Source organism: Amblyraja radiata, chromosome 3 (assembly GCF_010909765.2).
Source record: "Amblyraja radiata isolate CabotCenter1 chromosome 3, sAmbRad1.1.pri, whole genome shotgun sequence".
Taxonomy (NCBI): domain Eukaryota; kingdom Metazoa; phylum Chordata; class Chondrichthyes; order Rajiformes; family Rajidae; genus Amblyraja; species Amblyraja radiata.
The window spans coordinates 86,902,850-86,930,292 of record NC_045958.1 but is presented as its reverse complement, the minus strand read 5'-3'; the positions used below and the strand labels follow the sequence as shown (position 1 = coordinate 86,930,292).

At 43.3% G+C, this 27,443-nt stretch overlaps 1 protein-coding gene across 1 annotated transcript in view; it reads left to right on the top strand.

Annotated features, from left to right (window-relative positions):
* The window catches only part of adamtsl1 (ADAMTS like 1), a 142,053-nt gene that overhangs the window by 100,960 nt on the left and 13,650 nt on the right, over nucleotides 1-27,443 (top strand). The window contains 4 exon segments of the mRNA XM_033018247.1: nucleotides 5,901-5,975; nucleotides 12,820-12,977; nucleotides 16,559-16,670; nucleotides 20,520-20,658. Coding sequence (XP_032874138.1) covers nucleotides 5,901-5,975; nucleotides 12,820-12,977; nucleotides 16,559-16,670; nucleotides 20,520-20,658 — 484 coding nt within the window.

Genomic DNA, 27,443 nt, shown 5'->3' with positions numbered 1-27,443 from the left:
ACTAATCTTCTGGAATTTTCTGAGGATGTGACAAGTAAAATGGATGAAGGGGTGCCTGTGGATATAGTGCATCTAGACTTTCAGAAAGCCTCTGATAAGTTCCCGCATGGGAGACTGGTGACTAAAATTAGAGCACATGGTATTGGGGGTAGGGTGTTCACATGGATAGAAAATTGTTTTGCAGACCGGAAGCAAAGAGTAGGAATGAACGGGTCCTTTTCAGAATGGCAGGCAGTGGCGAGTGGAGTGCCGCAAGGCTCGATGTTGGGGCCGCAACTGTTTACCATATATATTAATGAGGGAGAGGGAATTAGGAGCAACACTAGCAAGTTTGCGGATGACACAAAGCTGGGTGGCAGTGTGAACTGTGAAGAGGATGTTAGGAGGTTGCAGGGTGACCTGGACAGGTTGAGTGAGTGGGCAGATGCGTGGCAGATGCAGTATAATATAGATAAATGTGAGGTTATCCACTTTGGCGGCAAAAACAAGGGGGCAGATTATTATCTCAATGGGGTTAGGTTAGGTAAGGGGGAGGTGCAGCGAGACCTGGGCATCCTTGTACACCGGTCACTGAAAGTTGGCTTACAGGTACAGCAGGCAGTGAAGAAAGCTAATGTAATGTTGGCCTTCATAACAAGATGATTTCAGTATAGGAGTAAAGAGGTTCTTCTGCAGTTGTATAGAGCTCTGGTGAGACCACATCTGGAGTATTGTGTACAGTTTTGGTCTCCAAATTTGAGGAAGGACAACCTTGTGATTGAGGCAGTGCAGCGTAGGTTCACGAGATTGATCCCTGGGATGACGGGACTGTCATATGAGGAAAGATTGAAAAGACTAGGCTTGTATTCACTGAAGTTTAGAAGGATGAGGGGTGATCTTATAGAAACATATAAAATTAAAAAAGGACTGGACAAGCTAGATGCAGGAAAAATGTTCCCAATGTTGGGCGAGTCCAGAACCAGGGGCCACAGTCTTAAAATAAAAGGGAGGTCATTTAAGACAGAGGTGAGAATGAATTTGTGGAATTCCCTGCCACAGAGGGAAGTGGAGGCCAAGTCACTGGATGGATTTAAGAGAGAGTTAGATAGAACTCTAGGGGCTAGTGGAGTCAAGGGATATGGGGAGAAGACAGGCACGGGTTATTGATTGGGGACGATCAGCCATGATCACAATGAATTGCGGTGCTGGCTCGAAGGGCTGAATGGCCTTCTTCTGCACCTATTTTCTATGTTTCTATGTTTCTCTCTCGGAGAAAACCCATGCAGATCACGGGGAGAACGTACAAAATCCGTACAGACAGCACCAGAAGTCAGGATTGAACCCGGGTCTCCGGCGCTGCATTCGCTGTAAGGCAGCAACTCTAACGCTGTGTCACTGTGACTGCCCTTGATAATGTTTTACCATACTATTCACGCCACAGACTGGTTCCCTGAGTAACGTGTGCTGCTTATCTGATCTGTCCAGGTGAGGTGATGCCTGTGAAGCATGGACATTTAGGATCCTGGCGTGTTAGCTGTAAAACACATAGACAGGCACCAGATAAAAGCAGAAGTGGGGCTGAGCTGTAACAATCTCCCTGCGGTGGATCAGCTGCTGATCCGGGCTCAAATCCAATGAATGGCCATTTGGGATAGAGTCTGGAGGGCGGCCCAATATCAGATCACTTGGTTCATTTATTCTTTGGCACCTTCTTTATCTCTGGCTCTATGATCTGAGGGGGGTTTTAAAGCAGCATTAATGAACTCGGCTCTCAAATGTTGTTTTCACATATCTCTGGGCCAATGCTGGAAACAGCCCTTCTTTCGGGCTGTGTCACTCATGCCAGGAGCCCAACTGAAATTCCATCCTCAGCATCAGATTTGGCAGCCACCCCTCTTCACTGCCTGAACAACCAAGAACAGAAGACTTTGCACACCATTCAATATCGGCTCATGCTAGCAGCACTCAATGACACAGCATGCCAAAACCAGTGACATGGCAGGACACCACATCAGATCACACCACTACGGGGCGGCACACTGACCCAGGTGTACAGGTCAATATGCAAAGATCACTCTGCAAGTACCAGGTCAATACTACTCCACGGGGAACCAATCCAGCGCCACTCTATGAGACAATACACGGATGTTACTCTACAGAATAACACACCTGCTTTACTGTACATATTAGCATACTGACATCACGCTACAGAATAACATGCCTGCTTTACTGTACATATTAGCGTGCTGACGTCAGGCTACAGAACAGCACATCCATGTTATTGTACAGGACAACATACTGAACAACGCTACTGAATAACGCACCAATGTCAGCCTGCAAGGCAGCACACCCATGGTACTGTAGAAATGTTACTATACACTGTCACTCTACAGGACAGCACACTGATGTCCCTCTATGGATCAGCAATCCAACATCACTCTGTGAGACTGCATGCCCATATTGCTCTGTGAGGCAGTATGCCCATGTTACTCTGTGGGTCCGCATTACTATGTTGCTCTGTGAGACAGTATGCCTATGTGAGACAGCACGGCTATATATTTTGCAAACACAGTGGGCGTGTTTTAATCATTACTACCAATAAACGTTTGAAATGATCCAAATTATCTTGTATGGTAAAAGCTTATTCATCCTTTACCAATTTCAATGAATGTCAACAACTCTATAACATTTATCAGTTAATTAATGTTTGCCATTTCCTCCACCAGCTTTGAAATATTTGTGAAATTCATTGAACAATTCCTTGCATGTGTGTTCAGTAAGTGATGGGACCAGGAAGGGGAGGGGAATCAGAGGATGTCAAAGTATCATGCAAGTTGTCCTGGACGTAGGTGGGAGGGGACTGGACATGAGGAGATAGGATTGAGTCAAGGTATATGGGGATAAATTCAATATTCCAAGAGCAGGCAGAAACAATGGGCTGACCAGGTCAGTCCTGTTTTTGGATCTTGGGTAAGGACTAGAAGCAGGAAGCGCAGGGTGGTGCACAATCAGCTTGAAGGCTGAGAAGGAGAGACTTGTTGATATGATGAGGTCAGTGACTGTGAAATATGTTTTTCAAGTATTATGCAATGCAATGATTATCCTACCCAGAACAGCACAGCGCAGGAACAAGCCCTTCAGCCCATCATGTCGGTACTGACCAAGGTGCCAATCATACTTACTTACTTACTGCCTATTATGCCTCCTGGCATGTAGGGCAGCAACGAAGGTCCTCCACTCAGTAGTGTTGATTCCTTCAGTTGCTGTTTCCATGTTTTGGAATATTGTCCAGAACTAGGGGTCACAGTTTAAGGATAAGAGGGAAGTCTTTTAGGACCGAGATGAGAAAATCATTTTGTACACAGAGAGTGGTGAATCTGTGGAATTCTCTGCCACAGAGGGTAGTTGAGGCCAGTTCATTGGCTATATTTAACAGGGAGTTAGATGTGGCCCTTGTGGCTAAAGGGATCATGGGGTATGGAGAGAAGGCAGGTACAGGATACTGAGTTGGATGATCAGCCATGATCACATTCGAAGCGCCGAATGGCCTACTCCTGCACCTATTTTCTATGTTTCTATGTTTTACGAGACAGGGTTGTTAGCCCTGTGCTCAACCTCCAACCTGGAGGACCAGTGGATCGCTCTTCGTCTCGCCTCTACCCTTCGACCTGTCCAGCATGGGAGACCCTAACAGGAGACAAATCTCCCACTGGCATAGCTCTAGGGGTCACTGAGACACACAAGCTCCCCGACCACCAAGGTTGCAATCCAACGGGGAGAAGGTGCCAATCTAACTAATTCAATTTGCCTGCATCTGTATCCCTCTAGTCACTGCCTGTTCATGTGCCTGTCTAAATATCTTTGATTAATCAAATATAATTGAACCACCATTCAGGAATACTGATAACTTAAATGTTGTTTCTATCCAGCATTGCATAAAATTTCTGCAAAGTGATGTATAATTCATACATTTCCTTCTGTGGCTTGTGTATCGTCATTTTCCTATGGCCCACCCCAAAATGCCCTTGAGCAAGAATTCAGTGCATCTGGTGAGGTGCTCTCACAATGCACTTGGACGGGGAGGCCCAGGATTTAGATGTAGAATCTGTGTGTGATTTTGTTTCCCCTACGGCTGCTGCCCATGTTATTTTGGTTGCAGTCCAACAGTCAAGAATAGAAGCTCAAACCCATTTGCTGATGTCAAGTACGACAAAACTGTGATAACTTCGGGATCTTTTAAGTGAATTGGGATGTGGCATTTTCCCTCAGTCAACCATAAGCATTTTTCTGATGCCTGGATACAAGATACTTGATAGCACTCATAAATTCCCATCAGGAAATAATCGGTTAAAACTACTCCAATACTTAGCACATATGTTTAGCTTCAGGCTAGAATGGTGAAATTGTATATCGGAGGTGTTGCACTTTGATTGAATGATTGTATTGTTTGCCTTTTCAGTAATTTAAGAGACTTTGCCCTCGTAAAGATTGTGGCACCAAAAACAAATTAAAAGCTAATTTCTGGTTGGTACTCTTCTTCAGACACCATTTCCTTGGAATGTTGGAGGAAATCTTAGTCCTGTCAGATTCTAGCTAAGCAACAGCGTTAATTAAATAAATTCAAGAGTTTTAAATCCCTGAGAAATTTCAATTCATGAAATATTCCAAGATGGTGGCGCCTCACGGCAGCGGCCTCTGTAGTCCGTCTGTCTTTTTTTAAATTTTGTCCTGTTGAGTGTATAGTTTGGTTGTAGTTATATATTGTTTTTAGCTGTGTACATGTGGGGGGCAGGGGGGGGTGTGTGAAACGTTTAAATCTCTTCCCTGTACGGGGGACCCGACCTTTTCCCTGTCGGGTCTCTGTTGTCGTTGGGGTCTAGCACCGTGGAGCGGCCTCCAACCGGAACGACCTGGGGTCTCCAGTCGCGGAGCCTGCGGACTCACCATTGCGGAGCTGGCAGATTTCGGAGTGTGGAGAGCTATGGTGGCGCGCGGCTGCGACCCGACTTCGGAGCTTCTGAGGCTCCAGCCGCAGGCCCGGTGGACATCGGGAACTCGCGGGTCCCTGATGGGAGACCGCTTTTCGGCGCTCCCGCAACGGCAACTTCTCCCGACCGAATTGCGGGGTTGAAAACGACCCGGAGCGGGGCCTTACATCGTCCGGCGCGGCTTTAACGGCCGCAGGACTTGCCATCGCCCGCCGGGGGCTCCAACATCAAGACCCGGAGCAAGGCCTTACATCGTCCGGCGCGGCCTTAACGGCCGCGGGACTTGCCATCGCCCGCCGGGGGTTTTAAAATCGGGAGAAGAATGGAAAACAGGGGAGAGACAATGACTTTTCCTTCCATCACAGTGAGGAGGAGATTCACTGTGATGGATGTTTATGTAAATTGTGTTATTTGTGTGTCTTGGGTTTTTTTTTCTTGTTGTATGACTGCATTTCGTTTGAACTTCATTTGAGGTTCAAATGACAATAAACGGTATTGTATTATTGTATTGTATTATCTCAATTCTGTTGAATTCAACCATGTTTCATTACAGTGTAAGTTTCCATATTTGTAAATTAAAGATGGTCTTATTGCTCTATTTGGTTTTAATTATTAGGTTCAATTCATTTGGAAGTCAATATGTGTTCAACCAATGTGGTTTTGAGAGATCTTACATGTTTAATAAAATATGCTTAAACATTTGTTTCCATTCTGAAAAAGAAATACATCACGCAAAACACAATTTTCCTTAATGAAGGATAGCCAGGTAAACATTTCAATTTATTCGTACTCTTGTGGCCAAGTGTCTCCGGTGTTATTCGAAAACTAGAAAACGGATTGTATTAAAAAAATGTACTTAATTGCAATACCGATAACATTTCTAACAGATAGTTTTTCAGCTAAAATATCTAATTCATCACATTGCTTTTACAGTGGATGACACCATCATTGCCATTCCATATGGAAGTCGACATGTCCGAATTGTACTCAAAGGCCCAGACCATCTGTGTAAGACCATTTTAAAATTCAAAACCTTTCTAGACTGCTGTATATTGCCTTTTTCTTTTTGGATCTCATCCTACATGATGTTATGGAAAAGATTTAGCATAATTAGGAACAACCTTCCACCCTGTAGGCATGGATTATGTGGTTAACATTCATCAATATGTACACTTCAATCACTATTTTCATTGCCAAATTTGTTTCTTCTCTGTTAGCAACATTTGGGTTGAGTGATTGTTACTGAAAAATAGGTATGTATTTTTTCTGTGATGCTCTAAATGCTGTATTTTATGCACTGCAAACATTTGATAGGTATGTCTGAGTAAATTATTCCCATTTGGTCTCTTTCTTCAATTAAGAAGATTTGGATGTGGTTTCTTTGAGATGATCGTTTCAAAATGAAACAGTAGCTTTTGGTCCTTTCATACACAGATTGAGAAGTGAATCAGGTCCTCTTTGGTTACAATCTACAAAAATTAATGAAAGAGGGGTCACCAGTGTCCAACATGTCACAATGAATAACGTAGCACATCTGTCCTTCTCTTGAGTATGTGCAAAGATGCAGGGAAGCGGTTTTACCTTCTCCCATCTTTAATTTATGAAGAGGAAAGAATAGACATTTATGTAATCTTGCTTAAAGAGCGAGTTACTTATGTATAACTTGATTTCTTTGAGCCATAATTAGCCCTTCAGCATCCTGACGTTTAACAGAGCACGATTGCCTTTGTTGATCGGGACATTGAGTACAAAAATTGAGATGTTATATTGTAGCTGTATAAAACTTGATTAGGCCACATTTGGATTATTGTGTGCATTACTGATTGCCACACTAAAGGAAGGATGTTGAGGCTTTGGGGAGGGTGCAAAAGAGTTTTACCATGATGTTGCCTGGGGTAGACTGTGTTAGTTATAAGGAGAGGTTGGACAAACTCAGATTATTTTCTATGGAACGGTGGAAGCTGGGGGGTAACCTGACAGAAGTATGTAAAAATATGAGCGGCATCGATAGGGTAATAGAGTGTTTTTCCGATGGTAGAAGTATCAAATACAAGAGACATAGATGTAAAGTCAGAGGGTAAAGATTTGACGGAGATTTACAAAGCAAGGTTTTTACAAAGGGAAAGGTAGAAGCAGATACAATAGCAATGTTTAAGAAGCATTTGGACAGATCCATGAACAGACAGTGAATAGGGGGATATGAACTACATGCAGCATTAGTTTAGATTAATATTGTGGTCAGCACAAACATGGTGAGCTGAGCAAACAGTGCCTGCACGTCAGGATTTTCTATCTTCTATCTCAGGTTCTATAATTCATTTACCTTCCAGATAGACACAAAAAGCTGGAGTAACTCAGCGGGTCAGACAGCACCTCTGGAGAAAAGGAATAGGTGACGTTTCAGGTCGAGACCCTTCTTTAATAGTGGTAGTGCATGTCGGCACAAACGATGTCGGAAAGAAGGGGATGAATATTCTGCAGCGTGACTTTAGAGAGCTCGGAAAAATGCTGAAAAACAGGACCTCCAGGGTTGTTATCTCCGGTTTGCTTCCAGTTCCTCGTGCTGGCGAGAGCAGGAACAGGGAGATACGGGACCTGAACGTGTGGCTGAGGAACTGGTGCACGGGGCAGGGATTTAGATTCTTAGATCACTGGGATCTGTTTTGGGGTAAGGGGGAACTGTACAAAAGGGACGGATTGCATCTTAACAGGTGTGGGACCAGCATTCTGGCAGGCAGGTTTGCCACTGCTACACGGGTGGTTTTAAACTGAATAAGGGGGGTGGGGTGTCGAATGGGCTAGTGGGGGATGGAGTTAAAGGGAAAGGGTTTCTTAAAGGTGTGAGCGTAGAGACAGAGGGGTGTAAAATGAGGGTAGAAGCAATAGGTAGCAAGGTGAAAAGTAAAAGTGGCAGGCCGGAAAATCCAGGGCAAAAATCAAAAAGGGCCACTTTTCAACAAAATTGTATAAGGGGTAAGAGTGTTGTAAAAACAAGCCTGAAGGCTTTGTGTCTCAATGCAAGGAGCATTCGTAATAAGGTGGATGAGTTGAATGTGCAGATAGCTATTAATGACTATGATATAGTTGGGATCACGGAGACATGGCTCCAGGGTGACCAAGGCTGGGAGCTGAACATCCAGGGATATTCAATATTCAGGAGGGATAGAGAGAAAGGAAAAGGAGGTGGGGTAGCGTTGCTGATTAGAGAGGAGATTAACGCAATGGAAAGGAAGGACATTAGTTTGCAGGTAGTGGAATCGGTATGGGTAGAGCTGCGAAACACTAAGGGGCAGAAAACGCTGGTGGGTGTTGTGTACAGGCCACCTAACAGTAGTAGTGAAGTTGGAGATGGTATCAAACAGGAAATTAGAAATGCGTGCGACAAAGGCAAAACCGTTATAATGGGTGACTTCAATCTACATATAGATTGGGTGAATCAAATTGGCAGGGGTGCTGAGGAAGAGGATTTTTTGGAATGTATGCGGGATAGTTATCTAAATCAACATGTAGAGGAACCAACGAGAGAGCAGGCTATTTTAGACTGGGTATTGAGTAATTAGGAAGGGTTAGTTAGCAGTCTTGTTGTACGTGCCCCCTTGGGCAAGAGTGACCATAATATGGTTGAGTTCTTCATTAGGATGGAGAGTGACATTGTTAATTCAGAAACAATGGTTCTGAACTTAAAGAAAGGTAACTTTGAGGGTATGAGACGTGAATTGGCCAAGATTGACTGGCAATTAATTCTAAAAGGGTTGACGGTGGATATGCAATGGAAGACATTTAAAGACTGCATGGATGAACTACAAAAATTGTTCATCCCAGTTTGGCAAAAGAATAAATCAGGGAAGGTAGTGCATCCGTGGATAACAAGGGAAATCAGGGATAGTATCAAAGCGAAGGATGATGCGTACAAATTAGCCAGAAAAAGCAGCATACCGGAGGACTGGGAGAAATTCAGAGACCAGCAGAGGAGGACAAAGGGCTTAATTAGGAAAGGAAAAATAGATTATGAAAGAAAACTGGCAGGGAACATAAAAACTGACTGCAAAAGTTTTTATAGATATGTGAAAAGAAAGAGATTAGTTAAAACAAATGTAGGTCCCTTGCAGTCAGAAACGGGTGAGTTGATCATGGGGAACAAGGATATGGCGGACCAATTGAATAACTACTTTGGTTCCGTCTTCACTAAGGAAGACATAAATAATCTGCCGGAAATAGCAGGGGACCGCGGGTCAAAGGAGTTGGAGGAATTGAGTGAAATCCAGGTTAGCCGGGAAGTGGTGTTGGGTAAATTGAATGGATTAAAGGCTGATAAATCCCCAGGGCCAGATAGGCTGCATCCCAGAGTACTTAAGGAAGTAGCTCCAGAAATAGTGGATGCATTAGTAATAATCTTTCAAAACTCTTTAGATTCTGGAGTAGTTCCTGAGGATTGGCGGGTAGCAAACGTAACCCCACTTTTTAAGAAGGGAGGGAGAGAGAAAACGGGGAATTACAGACCAGTTAGTCTAACATCGGTAGTGGGGAAACTGCTAGAGTCAGTTATTAAAGATGGGATAGCAGCACATTTGGAAAGTGGTGAAATCATTGGACAAAGTCAGCACGGATTTACAAAAGGTAAATCATGTCTGACGAATCTTATAGAATTTTTCGAGGATGTAACTAGTAGCGTGGATAGGGGAGAACCAGTGGATGTGGTGTATCTGGACTTCCAGAAGGCTTTCGACAAGGTCCCACATAAGAGATTAGTTTACAAACTTAAAGCACACGGCATTGGGGGTTCAGTATTGATGTGGATAGAGAACTGGCTGGCAAACAGGAAGCAAAGAGTAGGAGTAAACGGGTCCTTTTCACAATGGCAGGCAGTGACTAGTGGGGTACCGCAAGGCTCAGTGCTGGGACCCCAGCTATTTACAATATATATTAATGATCTGGATGAGGGAATTGAAGGCAATATCTCCAAGTTTGCGGATGACACTAAGCTGGGGGGCAGTGTTAGCTGTGAGGAGGATGCTAGGAGACTGCAAGGTGACTTGGATAGGCTGGGTGAGTGGGCAAATGTTTGGCAGATGCAGTATAATGTGGATAAATGTGAGGTTATCCATTTTGGTGGCAAAAACAGGAAAACAGACTATTATCTAAATGGTGGCCGACTAGGAAAAGGGGAGATGCAGCGAGACCTGGGTGTCATGGTACACCAGTCATTGAAAGTGGGCATGCAGGTGCAGCAGGCAGTGAAGAAAGCGAATGGTATGTTAGCTTTCATAGCAAAAGGATTTGAGTATAGGAGCAGGGAGGTTCTACTGCAGTTGTACAGGGTCTTGGTGAGACCACACCTGGAGTATTGCGTACAGTTTTGGTCTCCAAATCTGAGGAAGGACATTATTGCCATAGAGGGAGTGCAGAGAAGGTTCACCAGACTGATTCCTGGGATGTCAGGACTGTCTTATGAAGAAAGACTGGATAGACTTGGTTTATACTCTCTAGAATTTAGGAGATTGAGAGGGGATCTTATAGAAACTTACAAAATTCTTAAGGGGTTGGACAGGCTAGATGCAGGAAGATTGCTCCCGATGTTGGGGAAGTCCAGGACAAGGGGTCACAGCTTAAGGATAAGGGGGAAATCCTTTAAAACCGAGATGAGAAGAACTTTTTTCACACAGAGAGTGGTGAATCTCTGGAACTCCCTGCCACAGAGGGTAGTCGAGGCCAGTTCATTGGTTATTTTTAAGAGGGAGTTAGATGTGGCCCTTGTGGCTAAGGGGATCAGAGGGTATGGAGAGAAGGCAGGTACGGGATACTGAGTTGGATGATCAGCCATGATCATATTGAATGGCGGTGCAGGCTCGAAGGGCCGAATGGCCTACTCCTGCACCTAATTTCTATGTTTCTATGTCTATGTTTAGACATTTACCTGGGGTGGGAGATTGCAACCTTCACATGGTCCGCCCTGTTTCGACGAATGCAATCAACCTGGCGTGCACAATCAAATAACATCAAATAGAACAAGTTGTCCTACAACTTTAGGCTGTGCACGCCTATACGCAAGAAGAAGTAGAAGAAGAAGACATTTACCCTCTTCTGGAGTGACATCACCTTAATCAAGGGCCTTGACATTTCTTGGGATTAAATGGAAAGACATCACCACAAACCATGGTCTGTAAATTCACCTTGCAGTGATGAAAAGCATGTCCGGATTTTTTAATAAAATGTTAAATTATCCAATAGACAGTATTCCTGTGACATATCTATTATCCTTACCTGGTACCACCATCTTATGATGCACTGGTACTTTTGATGCACTGTCCAATGTTTAATGCTGAGTGTACCTAACACACTGGCTAGAATCTGATCTCCATTGTTCTAGACACACTGCCCAAGTGTGACCACTACTTGTCTCGACCCGAAACGTCACCTATTCCTTCGCTCCATAGATGCTGCCTCACCCGCTGAGTTTCTCCAGCATTTCTGTCTAAATAGATAGTCTAATGTTACTGTCAACAGCTCAGTATCTAATATGGTCAGGCAGCATCCATGAAAAGAAAAACAGAGAAATGTCAATATTCTGCCTGACCAGATGTGTGTGCAGTGTTTTCCATTTTTAATCACAGATTACCCGCAACAGCAAATGTTTTTTTTGTTGAGTGTGGCTGATGCACTGCCCAGTATCTGATATCAAGTATTACTGATTCCTAATGTCTATAGTCCAGTGTTCCCGACCTAATGGCCAGCGTATAAAGTCTAGCGTTCAAGGTTAACTGGCCTAAGTGTCTGGTGTTCATTTGTTTCTGAAACACAATACAATGTCTGATTCCAGTGTCCCTGGCATGCTGTCCAATATCCAATGGCCAATGTTTGGACACGTTGCCTGGGTCTAACGTTCAGTGTTTGTGACGTCTTTCCTCGTGTCTGATGTTCAGTGTCTGATATCTAGTGTTTTGGACTCATTTCCCAGAGTCCACTTTTGCCGGCACACTGCCAGTGCCAGATGTCCAGTGGTCCAATACACTGAGTGTTGCTGAGTGTTCCCATTGAAGTATCAATAGTGTGATGCTCAGTGTTGCCAATCTACAGTCTGACTTCTGTAATCCAGTGATCCTGATAAACTATCCATTTTCCGAGGCCCCTGGGCATTGGGAACACTGGATATTCGGCACAGGCAAATGTTTTCACCATGTTGTCCAGTATCTAAGATTCTATGTTCACCGCATGCATTCCAATGTCTGATGTCCAGAGCTGCTGAAACTTTGCCCCGTTTTTGGTGAATTGAGAATTGCTGACAAGACCAGGATTTATTGCCCATCTTTAATGGCCCTTGAGAATGTGGGGATAATCAACCACTTTCTTGATCTGTGGCAGTCCACCTGTTGAAGGTATCTCCCACACGGATTTTGTGGAAGAAGATCCAGGATTTAGATCTTTTGACTATGTATTGAGGTTGGAACCGAAGGGAGAGCCTTTTTGAAGGGTCTGTTTTTCAAAGAGTGTGCCATCTGGATCTGGTTTCAGGTGCACTCACTGAAGCAAGCTGTTCATGAACATTATTAACCAGTGAAGTGTAGGGAAGTGGTATCACGCATGCATTGAACAACTTTGGTCTCTCCGTGTGGGGGTGGCATGTTAGTGTACATGGCACTGCCGTGTGTGTCAGTGTACTATACACATATAGGTCAAACAAGGAAAACCAGGGACTTTGCAGAACACTTAGTCACCACCCAATTAGACATCACAGACAGCTTTCTGAATAAATTCTCTCCCTTTGGGTATATAAATATTACACTGTGAGATAGAATTTCCAGTTCATTGTGTCTAAAGTCTGTTCTGAATTACTTTCTTTAACTCCTTTTCCAAGATTTGGAAACAAAGACTCTTTTGGGCCAGAAAGGGGAGAACAACCTCAGCACACCCGGACCCTTCAGCAGTGTAAACACCAGCTTCGATTTCCAGAAACTTCCAGACAAGGAGATCCTGAGAGCAAGTGGGCCACTTGGAGCAGATTTCACCGTGATGGTAAATTAATGCCTTAAATTATTAAATTCTGTTTGCATTTACATCAGATATAATTTTAGCATGTTTCACTCTGAAATGTTAAATGGATAAAAAATCTGCTGGCTTTTTACTTACATTTTACTCATTAATTAGGAACACAGAATTCTAACATTTCAACTCATGCCAGTTCAAGATTGCAATTATGTTATAAAACTTGTAATGAAATTTCCCAGTGCATTCATTTATTCTGCACAATTCTAGCAGGTTTTTTAAGTCAAACCTGAATGCTCAGTTATTTTGTTTAGAGAAGGTCTTAAGTTTTGCATCATTCTGAAATCAACAACAACAACAATACAATTTATTGTCATTTGAGCCTCAGTGAGGCTCAAACGAAATTCTGTTTCCACAGCCATACAAACAAAGACAATTCCTAGACATACACACAATTTAGTTCACACAAACATCCATCACAGTGGACCCACTGTGATGGAAGGCAAAGTCTTTTCTCTCCCCTGTTCTCCATGTCTCTCCCGATGTCGAAGCCCCAGGCGGGCGATGATAAGTCTCACGGCCATTTTAGGCCGTGCCGGGCGATTTACGGCCCCGCTCCCGGTCTAAAAGTCACAATGTTGGAGCCCCCGGTGGGCGCTGGAATGTCCCACGGCCATGAAGCCGCGCCGGGCGATGTATGGCCCCGCTCCGGGTCGTTCCAACCCCGCAACACGGGCTGGAGAAGTCGCGTTGCGGGAGCTCCGGGAAGTGGTCTCCCCACCCGGACCCGCGAGCTCCCGATGTCCCAGTCCACCGGACCTGCGGCTGCGTTGCTGGAGCTTCCGAGCCCCAGGAGTCGAGTCGCAGCAGCGAGTCACCACCGCTCCCCACGCTCCGTGGCCGGCCAGTCCCACGATGGTGAGTCCGCAGCTCCGCAGTCTCCCGAGCCCCCGGGTCGTTTAGGTTGGAGGCCGCTCCACGGTGCTAGGCCCCAATGACAACGGAGACCCGACAGGGAAAAGGTCGGGTCTCCCGGACAGGGAAGAGATTTTAAACAGTTTCCCCCTCCCCCACCCCACCCCCCACATATACACATTTAAAACCAGTATTAAAAAACACCAACACTACATTTAACTAGACAAAAAATTAAAAAAAAGACAGACAGGCTGTAGGGGCATGCCAGTTCAAGATTGCAATGATGTTATAAAACTTGTAATGAAATTTCCCAGTGCATTCATTTATTCTGCACAATTCTAGCAGGTTTTTTAAGTCAAACCTGAATGCTCAGTTATTTTGTTTAGAGAAGGTCTTAAGTTTTGCATCATTCTGAAATCAACAACAACAACAACAATACAATTTATTGTCATTTGAGCCTCAGTGAGGCTCAAACGAAATTCTGTTTCCACAGCCATACAAACAAAGACAATTCCTAGACATACACACAATTTAGTTCACACAAACATCCATCACAGTGGACTCACTGTGATGGAAGGCAAAGTCTTTTCTCTCCCCTGTTCTCCATGTCTCTCCCGATGTCGAAGCCCCAGGCGGGCGATGATAAGTCTCACGGCCATTTTAGGCCGTGCCGGGCGATTTACGGCCCCGCTCCCGGTCTAGAAGTCTCGAAGTTGGAGCCCCCGGCGGGCGCTGGAATGTCCCACGGCCATGAAGCCGTGCCGGGCGATGTATGACCCTGCTCCGGGTCGTTCCAACCGCGCGACACGGGCTGGAGAAGTCGCGTTGCGGGAGCTCCGGGAAGCGGTCTCTCTCTCCCCCCGGACCCGTTCAGAAATCCATTCTGAATTCCAGTTGATGGGAGTGATAATAAATTACTGGAAAATAGGATAAATCTGATCGTTCAGCAATTCCATGTAAAAAGCAGAGGTCCACCTGAAGGAACAAAACAACACATGTGCTGGGTTTTCTTTTAAGAATAACTCCCACAGTTTGCCAGAATGATCGGGTGCTACAGCAAAGAAGGAGCCCATTCAGTACATAGTCTTCTGCATTGCATTGGAGCACTCCTAGCCACAGAAATATTTCCCAAAGTCAGTAGAGTTATCAGAGATTTGAGGATTACTTGATACAAATTTTCAAACTGGATTCTGAGGAATTTTAAGTAGGTGAATTCCATAGTCAAAATAAGTCATTTGTGGACATTTAGGATATCTAGCACATCAGAGATGTCCTCTTTCTTTAGTATATTTAGTTTTCCTGCTTCTGTCATAGATGAATGTCTCACCTGCTTCTCCTCTGTGTCTTGGAGTTCTGTTCTCTCTGCCCAGACAGAACAAGGGTAGAGTTCCCCTGTCCTCACCTTTCATCCCACCAGCCTCCGGATTCAATACATTATTCTCTGACATTTCAATCACCTCCAAAGTGATACCACCACTACTCACATCTTCCCATCACCACCCTTTTTCACCTTTCACAGAGACAGCTCCCTCTTAAACTCCTTGGTTCACTCATCCCCTCCAGCCCAGCAGGATATGAAACATCTATCCCTACACCTCGTCTCCATCCAGTGAGTCCCGCAGTCCTTTCAGGAGAGACAGAGGTTCACTTCCACCTCCTCAAAACTCATCTACTGCAACCGGTGTTGTGATGAGGCATTCGTATTCTGTTTGGGTAGCTTATAACTCAATGGTATGAAAATTGGGTTCTTCAATGTTAGGTAACCTCTAACCCCCACCATCTCCACTCTCTCCACCACACCCCGTTTTGTACCCACCCCCCTCCCCTGCACCTCACCTAGACACACCTACCTCTGCCATCCCCCTCCATCTACATTTGACCCCTGGCTTCTCAATTGGCAACCCTTCAATCCTTTGTCTCACACCATTTTTCCATCCCTGGCCTTTGCTCAACCATCTGCCTATCAAAACCCACCTCGCCTGTGTCCGTCTATGACCTGCCGTGTATTATCCCGCCTTTCCTCTCTTCTACCTTTTACCACCTCAGCTCCCACACACACAATCAGTCTGGAGAAGGAATTCGAAACATCACCTAACCATGTTCTCCTGTAATGCTGCCTGACCCACTAAGTTACTCCAGCACTTTGCGTCTTTTTTTTGTAAACCAGAATCTGCAGTTCCTTGTTCCTAGAAGTTTTTTTAATTGAGTTCCGCAAAGACTGTGAATAAAGTGTCCAGTTTCGACAAGTGCATGGTGAGACCCCAATAATTATTCCAAACCCTCTCCCACTCAGGACTAACTGGAGCACAATTGTGGAAATCAGATAATATCACGATTTCATTCATTATCTGAAAACAAGGTTATCTACAAGCCTTTCGTCAAATCAGCTTATTCTTATAAAGGTGTTGCATTTTATCTTTATATTTCCCAGTGCCTTGTATTTTTTGTTCCCTTGCCTTGTACCATTCACCTCTATTATTGAATGTCACAATACAACACTGGTCTGTTGTCATACTATATTAAATGATGTAAAATAATCAATGCGAGGGAGAAATTGATACATTTGAAAAGGGCCATGAAGATATGACACAGTTCATTATTTACTGTTGTAATTATATCCTGTAACTGAGGAGATGAGGTAAACATTTATTCGGAAATGTCAGTGGAATCATTGTTTCAATGTTGGTCTTTTCCAGATACAACATATGGGGATAGGAGAGAGTGTGGTACAATTTTTCTTTTACCAGCCAATCATACATCAATGGAGAGAAACCGATTTCTTCCCGTGTTCTGTTACTTGTAGTGGAGGTAATGATTAAGACATTTACAACTCCTGCAACTGTCTAACTATTGTCAGCACCATTGTTACATTAGCATTTATGATATTGGAACCATTTCTGTTGTTCACTACTTTACCTGCATCTTTATTTCATTTTTTTAAATTATTGATTGAATGCTAACATTATCAATTCTTAAGATAGCAAATCAGCTTATGTTTCATTATTTTCAGAAATATCATTAACTGGTTTGTTTCTGAACAAAAAGATCCCCATAACCATGCTGACAATCTCACAAATTATGAATTCTCACTTTAACCCAGTCCAGTAACTACCCTGTATGTCATTCTGAACTTAACCTCGTTAATCACTGAGGTTTCCACCTTGCCCCTTGATGATGGGCACTGAGATTCCCATCCAGAATACATTCTATACTTCTGTAATTTTCTAATCGAGTCCACATAACAAGATTAGAAATTGTTCAACCAGAGCTGAACACGCTACTCGGCATCTGCATACAATGGTGTCTTGAGCTTTTTGTGCTTCTTGTGCTTAGTGGTGGAAAGAATGGTGGAAACAGGGCCACAACTTGAATGCTCTTTCCTTGGCCCCACTTCTGTAATGTAAGTGCCTCTTCCAAATGTTGTTCAAAATGGAGGAGCACTAATTCATCAGTTGAGGAAGGTTGTTAAGTCAAAGTCAGGTGTGCATCAGGTATTCTAAGTACCAACACAGTGAAGATAAATTAAGAAACAATATCTCAATTTGAATTACAAGACTCTTGCCTTAGTAAACCCGGCAATGAGTGTTTTTAATTTTGTGTAATGAGGGACAGGGAAAAGTTGCAGAAAACAGATTAAATTAGTGCTGAAAGAATCACACCCACCTCTGTGCAACATCTATTGACTTCATAGACCAATTTTCACTGTGCTGGGAGCCCGTACTACACTTCCATTTTTTAAGATATGCTGAGTTTCACTCAATTTATATATCCTTATATTGGACATCCACAGTATCGGGTCAGATTAGATCAATTAACGAAGTGGTTAATTTACTATACTGGCAGCCAGAGTTCTGGACTATTGAAACAGAAGCATCAACTTGAATCACAACATATACCTGGAGAATGCTATTTCATATACAGTATTTGCATTTGTGTTTATATCTTAGATTTAAAGAAACAATCTAGTCTTAGTTATGTTGACTATGAAACTACCATTTAATTGCCCCAGGAAATATCCAGAATGTGCTAGACCTCTCGGAATGTTGTACCAATGCAAACTGGTTTTCTCTTATAAAACCACATCTTTTATACAACCATATAAAACAGATAATTATTTTTAATTAACACTAATTTTCCTATTTGGAGATGAATAGTGAAGATTACCTTTTGAAGTATATTTTCAGTTTTACTTTAATTTTCTATTGCATTACCAAGTAAGAATACTTTGTCAAAGGGAATTCCAAACATCAGAATGTGGACAAGCTGGACAATTTATCAGAAAGATTCAACACTGAGATTTCTCTGTACTGGTCTAATGGTGAGGACATAAGAACCATTCTCAGAATAATGAAAGTTACCCTTTCTCCTACTTGTTCAAAGCATGTTGGATTTGAAAGTGTTTTCTGATCTTGCAAAGTAAGGTTTGTTGCCCTTTTGAATTTTGAAACTGGATACTCGACTTCCTGCCCAACAGACCCTAATCAGTGAGATTCATCCTCAAGACTGGTGCTCCGCAAGGATACTTTCTCAGCCCCCTTCTAAACGAATGATACACCCGTGACAGTGCAGCCAAGTACAACTCCAACTCAATTTATAAATTCGCAGATGACACCACATGGTGGGCCGGATATCAAATAATGACAAGACGGAGTAGAGGAAAGAGATTGAACCTGGTGTCAAGACAACATCCTTTCTCTCAATGTCAGCAAGACAGAGGAGATCGTGATTGACTTCAGAAAGTGAAACAGTTCACATACCCGGGTATGCATTGACGGCGCAATGTGATGATGATAAGTAGAGATGGTTGAAAGCTTCAAGTTCTTAGTAGTAAATATCAACTTGTCCTGGACCAGTCATATAAAAGCCATGTCCAAGAAAGCACACCAACTTCCTTTGAAATCTTAGGATGTTTGGCTTGTCCCCAACAACTCTCACCAACTTTTACAGATGCGCCGTATAAAGCATTTTATCAGGATGAATCACGGCACGGTTTGGGAACTGCTCTGTTCATGACCACAAAAAATTGTAGAGAATTGTGGACGCAGCCCAGGCCATCACGCAAACAGCCTCGATTCCATTGACTCCATAGATGCATAGATGCATAGAAAATAGGTGCAGGAGTAGGCCATTCGGCCCTTCGAGCCTGCACCGCCATTCAATATGATCATGGCTGATCATCCAACTCAGTATCCCGTACCTGCCTTCTCTCCATACCCCCTGATCCCTTTAGCCACAAGGGCCACATCTAACTCCCTCTTAAATATAGCCAATGAACTGGCCTCAACTACCCTCTGTGGCAGAGAGTTCCAGTGATTCACCAAAGTTTCTTCTCATCTCGGTCCTAAAGGATTTCCCCCTTATCCTTAAGCTGTGACCCCTTGTCCTGGACTTCCCCAACATCGAGAACAATCTTCCTGCATCTAGCCTGTCCAACCCCATAAGAATTTTGTACGTTTCTATAAGATCCCCTCTCAATCTCCTAAATTCTAGCGAGTATAAGCCAAGTCTATCCAGTCTTTCTTCATATGAAAGTCCTGACATCCCAGGAATCAGTCTGGTGAACCTTCTCTGCACTCCCTCTATGGCTATAATGTCCTTCCTCAGACTCCATCTACAGTTCACACTGCCTTGGCAAAGACACCAGCACAATCAAGGGCGAAACTCATGCTAGACACTCCCTCATCTCCCCTCTCCCATCAGGTAAGAGATACAGAAGTATGAAAATGCATACCTCAAGATTCAGGACCTGTTTATACCCAGTTGTTATCAGGCAACTGAACCATCTATCACCAACTAGAGAGTGATCCTGACCTACCATCTACCTCATTGGAGACCTCGGACTTTACCTTGCACTAAACGTTATTCCCTTTATCCTGTAACTGTACACTGTGGATGACTTGATTGTAATCAGGTGTAGTCTTTCAACTGGTACACAAAATTGCTGGGGAAACTCAGCGGGTGCAGCAGCATCTATGGAGCGATGGAAATAGGTGACGTTTCGGGCCGAAACCTGAAGAAGGGTTTCGGCCCGAAACATCGCCTATTTCCTTTGCTCCATAGATGCTGCTGCACCCGCTGAGTTTCCCCAGCAATTTTGTGTACCTTCGATATTCCAGCATCTGCAGTTCCCTTTTGAACACGTAGTCTTTCAACTGACTAGTTAGCATGTAACACATAAGTTTTTTTCACTGTACCTCGGTACACGTGACAATAAACTAGTACAACAGTTTGCATTGGTACGACATTCTGAACATATCAAATGTACGCGGGTACTTCACTGGAGCACAACCAAACTGACTCAGTCAACAAAAAGAACATTAAGACAGACACATAAACATTTGGACAGAAAGGGAACTATCCTGAGATACCAAGAGAGAGAGAAAGTGGCAGACAGACAGACAGATAAATTAAAAAAGGATGAGGTAGGGAGACTGAGGGAGTGAATTTCATATATTTAGGGCTCAGGCAGTTGAAGCTTCATTCAATTTAAGATCAAAAATATGTTAATCATATATATCATAGAAATTTACAATGCATGAGGCTTTTTTGGCCCATTGTATCCGTTGGTCAAGAATGAACTGAAGTTAATATCACTTCCCAACTTTAAGATGGATAGGAATGTCAGTATGGTTTAACTTACAGCTTTTTTTCTGTCAGGGTACCAGCTGACATCTGCGGAATGCTATGACCTGCGTAGTGAGCGTGTGGTATCTGACCAGTACTGTCATTACTATCCTGAAAACATAAAGCCAAAGCCCAAGTTGCAGGAGTGCAACATGGATCCCTGTCCTGCCAGGTCAGTACAACCCACAATACCTTACCACACCAAATGTTCACACTGGCACTTGTAACAATAGGCCAGTTCTCCCCCAGTGTCTGATGTGTTTCCGTGCAACTCACAAATAAACTTTCCAGAGTCTACAGAGATAAAAGAACGAGCCAAAGATAGCAAATCCTTTCCTGTTTTTGCTGGTACACTTGTAACAGATTAACGTTTCAGTGGGATTTGATTTCATCATTTCTTTCCTTTATTGATTTTTTGGGTAGAATAATGTAATTTAATAATGTTGGCAGAACAAACAATAGTTTAGTAAAAGATATCTCCAAGTCAGGTCCACTCCAGGCTAGGATCTCTGCTGCAAGAATTTAAAACATTGTGAAGTAACAAGGGTGCTTTATTGGGGCTGGCTATTTGACACTCAGATACACAATCGGCTCCTGATCTGCAGCAATGTGGCCTTCTCCATTCTCCACACTAGTGCTGCCAGAACTGACGGTTCACGGAGGTGGTTTGTTATTGAACAAGAGCTGGAAAGGTTCTGCAAAATTCTTTTTAAAGGCAGGCTTCCCATACCCACAATCTGCTGAAGTAAATTAGTTTTTCAATCGGGGACACGCAGTAGAATGGGTGCCAAATTCTTTTGCAGAGTGAATAACATATCAATATATTTTCATCAGGAGAATGGGTTTGTTAAGGACATGAAATTTAAATAAAATTCTCCTCGCATTTCGGATCTGCTCAGCACATAATTTATGACTCCAGAACGATGTTTCTGATCACTATTATGCAAAAGTAACATATAACATATGCAAAAGAGTCTGAAGAAGTGTTTAGACCGAAACATCACCCATCCCTTCTCTCCAGAGATGTTCCAGAGTTACTCCAGCATTTTATATCTTCAACATTTTATGTCTATGTCCACTCTACCTCTCCTTCCCTTCTTCCATTCCTCTCTCCTCTTTCTCCACTCCCCTCCAGCATTTGCAGTTCTTTCCTATGCAAAAGTAACATATTAGTTTTCATAGTTCCCATTACTTCTCGACCTTCTTATTCCTCTTTTCTCTCCTCCCTTCTGCTATTCATTTGTTTTTTTGCAGACTATCTCCCCATCTCTCTCCTCACAACTGCCTACATCCCTCACCACTTTTCCACTCTGCTATGAATTTCCCCTTTAACTTCTCCCCATCTTTCTACAACTTTTGGCCTTCCCTCCCCTTTACTCTCTCCGACCCGACCCTTTTCTATGCTCTCCCACCCTTCCACTAACTCTTAATCTTACCTCCCTAACCAACTCTCCTCCAGTCCCCACGCTCTTCTCCCGATCAATCCCCGTAATCCCACATCACACTGTACTCTTCTCCAAACACTCTCTATGGCCCTCCCTTATGCCTCCTCCCCTCGCACTCACCCCTACCCTTCATTCTCACCCCTTCCTCCTCACATGCTTTGCCCTCTCCCTCAGTATTTCACTGCTCCCTGAGCCTTACCCCTCCTATTCCACTCATTCTCACCATCCTCTTCCTCACTATCATCACTTCTCCCACACTCGGCCACAACACTTTACCCACTTCCGTCGCTTCACCGCGCTGGATTGCCTCGTCAGCCTCTTACTCCTCTCCCACTCACCATCCCAATTTCTCAACTCCCCACTCTACCTCTCCTTCCCTTCTTCCATTCCGCTCTCCTCTTTCCACACTCCCCTCCAGCATTCCCCTTCCCCCCTTTCCACTCCCTTAACACCCACCCCTCACCATCTTCTCTTCACCTCTTCTTCCTGTTATCACTTCACCATTGCCCCCTTCCACCTTGATTCTTCCCCTCTCTCCTTCCCTCTCCCTCTCCCCCTAACCAATTCTCCAGCATCCATCTCTGCTGCTCCCCACATCTTTCTCACTTCCTCTCCACCTCTTAACTCTTGCCTCCTTCCTCCTTCTTCTGCTCCTTCCCTCTCTCCCCGGGGCCATTGATGGGCATGAGGGAGAATAGGTGACAGAGAAATGAATGAGGGAATAGGAGCAGTGGGAATGTTCTGAAAACTGCCATGGACTTGTTGGCGAATGTCCTCCCTCTACGTCATAAGGAAATACGAAATAGAACAAGTTGCCTTAAGCATATTTAGGCTGCTAGTGGCTTTGGGGATTTTACTTCACGTTTGGATGGAAAGCTCTTTAAAGCGTTTTGATCTAATGACGAGTGCGAAAGAGGATGTGTTGCAGACATGCTGAGAACTAGGGGAAGAGGACTGATGAGGTTGCACCCTTGTAACCCAACACTGACTACTTCTCTGTTGTCATAAGTGCAAGAAATATCAACACTTTTATTCCTCTCTCAATCGGTAGGAAGGAACTGCAGATGCTGATTTAAACCGAAGATAGACACAAAATGCTGGAGTAACTCAGCGGGACTGGCAGCATCTCTGGAGAGGTGACGTTTCAGGACAAGACCCTTCAGTCTGAAGTTTATGTCACCCATTCCTTCTCTCCAGAGATGCTGCCTCTCCCACTGAGTTACTCCAGCATTGGGTATTCTAATCTTGTCCTTTGGGATGTATGGAGAGGACTATTAATGGTAAAAAGGCATGTGTTTCTCAATCTCTGAGCAAGAACTCCGAAGGGAAACAAGACAATCTTTATTTCTCCAGTTCCATCCATCTGTAATTGTTTTTATCTCTATAAACGGAACTCATTACAAATTGTGGAAGTTACATTGTATGGAGAGAATCACTCAATGGAAGTTGGACAGTGAGCAGCGACGGTACTGTTAGCAGCAGCAAGTTCAAGGGAAACTTTTATTTTTAAGATAATTTTTAATGCTGTCAGATAGTTTGCATTTTTCATAAATTAAATATATGTTTTTGCTTGTGAATATTATTAATGCATTCTTGGACGTGTTAGTGATTCTCACTTTCTATTATTTTTTCAAGTGTTTTCCTTTGTTCCCTTTCAGTTCACATTACTCTATTGAAGAGAAAATTCCCTGATAAATATGAGATTATTACAAGAAACAATTGTGCCCATTATTGTTTGATGGGCATTGAAGGCTGAGAGAGTGTAAGCATTTGGCAACAAAGTTGAGAAATGTTCCATCTGTGCATAAGAGCAGATCTGCAGCACGGGAACAGGACCTGTCTCTCAAACATCTTTTATTATACAATTTGATCACAGCTACTTTGTATCTTAATTCCATTTACCAGCAGCAGGCTAGAATATGATGAGACTCAAAAAATCCTTTCTTCATTATGTAACGTCAACAGCCTTTCAGCTTCCATTAAACTCATTCATCCAAATGAATGGTGGCACAATGGCATAGCCTTACAGCACCAGAGACCCCAGTTTGATCCTGACTATAGGTGCTTGTCTGTACGGAGTTTGTACAACTACCCAAGACCTGCCTGGATTTTCTCTGAGATTTTCGGTTTCCTCCCACGCTCCAAAGACGTACAGATTTGTAGGTTAATTGGCTTGGCATAAATGTAAATTGTCCCTAGGGTGTGTAGGATAATGTTAGTGTATGGGGATCGCTGGTCGGTGCGGACTTGGTGGGCTGAAGGGCCTGTTTCCACTCTTTATCTTTAAAACTAATAACTAAAAACAAAGACCAAACCTAAAGAACATGCCAATCAGAGTTGCAATGTTGTCAGCTGCAACAGGAACCTCTATGCACAGAAACTCCAGAAGGCAAAGTCTTACAGAGATTATCATTTCTAATGTGTGGATTGGGAAAAACACATACAATTATATACATTTGTGCTTCCCTCTTCTCATTTCATTTCATTAATTTCTTCAATATAAGCAGGGATGATCATTGGTACCCACACAACTGTTTAGTGTGGGCATCCAAAGGTGGATTCTACACCATGGCCACATGTCCTCCTCAAGCTAGGCATCTGTTCCACATGCTCTGCTCTTTTCTCATTCCTTGGCATCCCTCAATTTTGTTTCTTTACAGCATCAACCCAATTTATTTTTAAATGCTCCTATTGAATCTGCTTCTATTTCTCTGTTGGGCACCTTAATCCAAATCCTTATAAATCTGAAATTAAAACATATTTTTTACATAAATTTACATAAACACTATTTGTTGGGGCGGAACGGTGGCGCAGCAGTAGAGTTGCTGCCTCACAGCGCCAGACACCCGTGTTCGATCCCAACTACAGGTGCTTGGCTGTATGGGCTTTGTAGGTTCTCTCCGTGACCTGCGTGTGTTTTTCCGGCTTTCCTCCGACACTCCAGGGATGTACAGGTTTGTAGGTTAATTGGTTTGGCATAATTGTAAATTGGCCGTAGTGCTAATGTGTTGGGATTGCTGATCGGCGTGGACCTGGTGGGCCAAAGGGCTTGTTTCCATGCTGTATCTCTAAACTAAACCAAACTAATCTATCAGACGCCATCTGGAGACAGAGAAGCAGCACGATATTTCAAGTACAGGTTCATTTGTCACTCTAAATGTGTCATATTAAAATGACAAACTGCCAAACAATTTAAGTCTGTCTCCTCTGGTTATCAATACTCCAGACATTGGAAACAATTTTTCTCATTCTGTACCTAAATGATCTTGTACTTCCCTTCTACACATCTCCTGAACCGGCCGCCCAAAGGGAACAACCTAATTTTCTCCCGTCTCTCCACATAATTCAAGTCCCTCCTCCCTGGTGTCACCTCCTCAGCACCCTGTCTAGGTTGTGCACAATCTTCCCTGTGTGTACAATACCAAGGATTGTTCACAGGTCTCCTGCCAGGCCTAACTCTTATCCATCCGTTCAGCATAACGTACTGGTGTGGATCTGCCTTATTAGTAGCTTTGTTAACTTGTCCTAACAACATCAATGATTTGTACACAAATGTCCCAAGATACAATACAACCTAATTGTACCAGTTAGGTGATATTGCATCTGCCATATTCTTGCCCATTCTTCTGTGCATGTCTTGGAGTCACAGAGTGATTCAGCATAGGTAGGAGCACTTTGGCTGAACTTGTCCTTGGCAACTAAGTTGCCTAACCAAGCTGCCCATACTGTGCGTGGCTCATAGCACTTGTCTAAGTTTATGTCAGTGGTTCCATGGAAGTGGTGGGACAAGGGTGAGGAAGGCATTTAGGATACTTGCCTTCATCGGTCAGGGTACTGAGTACATGAGTAGGGATATCATGTAACAACTGTATAAGACATCAGTACGGCCACATTTGGAGTAATGTGGATAGTTCTTGTCACCCTGATATTGGAAGGATGTCATTAAACTGAATTCAAGGGAATGTTGTCGGATCTGGAGGGTTTCAGTTATAAGGGAGCAAGAGCTGGACAGGCTGGGATCGTAGGAGGCTGAGGGCTGACCTTATAAAAAGTATACAAAGTTATAAGAAGTTACAAATAAAGTAAATAGCCACAACCTCTTCCCTAGTGTAGGGGAGTCTAAAGTTAGATGGCATAGGTTTAAGTTGAGAGGAAAAAGATTTATAAAGAGCAACCTTTTTTAACCCAGAAGTTGGTGTTTACATGAAGGAGCTGCCAAAGGAAATGGTGGGGTTGGGTGAAATTACATTTATTGTCTAGTTATGTTTATTTTAGAGATACAATGTGAAAACAGGCCCTTCAGCCCATCGAGTCTGTTCACAAGCTCGATCCTACACACTAGGGACAATTTACAAAAGCCAACTAATCTACATATTTTTGACATTACAAAATCTTGTGTAATAGAAAATAATGTTACAAAAGATGGTTGGGTGGCTAGAGGTTTTCATACTCACAATAACAAAGTTAATTTTCAAGAAGGATTTTCAAATACAAAGGACCTTTTAATAACCATCAGTATCTTTGTTACTGCAAACTAAAAATACTAAAAGCTGTATGTTCCATTGTTTAATAGGGTATCATTGCACAGTAAAAGCAATTGATTGTCAATTTCACTGGCCTTCTGCAGCGAAACTGATAGAATCTCTTCTTAACAGAGTCTGGTGTTTGATTACTGCAGGGAGTTACACGAAAACAGTTTTGTTTTTCCTAGACTACTTTATTTTCCACAAGATGGCTTTTTTTTCTGCTTATCAAGTTCCAAATAACTTTTAAGTGGTTCTCTTATTTCTGGTCAAATTCATATGAAAAACTAATTTGGCACATGTAATACAAATAGTACTCCCCTGACATCAGTCTGAAGAAGGGTCTCGACCCAAACAGTCACCTTTTCCTTCTCTCCAGAAATGCTGCCTGTCCCGCTGAGTTACTCCAGCATTTTGTGTCTATCTTCGATTTGAACCAGCATCTGTAGTTCCTTCCTACACATACAAATAGTGTTCTCTGATTCATCAATCACATTAAATCCAATTAGCTTTATGGAAACGCGCGTTAAAGTAGACTACATGTACATCACTTTGGCCCGCCATCTCTTTTTCCTTTGATGAGGCTCCAACTTTCTCCATCTTTAAGGCTGTTCATGTTGGGGGTTATTTTACAGTATGGCTAATAGCAGTGTCAACTCATGATGGACATGTTATGGAGTCCTACAGAATGGAAACAGGCCATTCAGCCCCTCATATCCATGCCAAACTGCAGGCATCAATCCATTTTAATTCCATCTTTCCACACTTGGGCCATAGCCTTCTTTGCCTAAGCAATTCAATTGCACATCCAGACATGTATTAAATGTTGTCAACAAATCTGTTCTAGCACTCCCTCAGACAGGGTATTCACTCTCTGGGTGAAAGAGGTACCCTTTTGATCCCCTCTTATCCCTTAGCCTGAATCTATGTCCTCTATTTTTATCCATCCCTGAGATGGGGGATAGTTTCCTGCAGTCTACTGCACATTC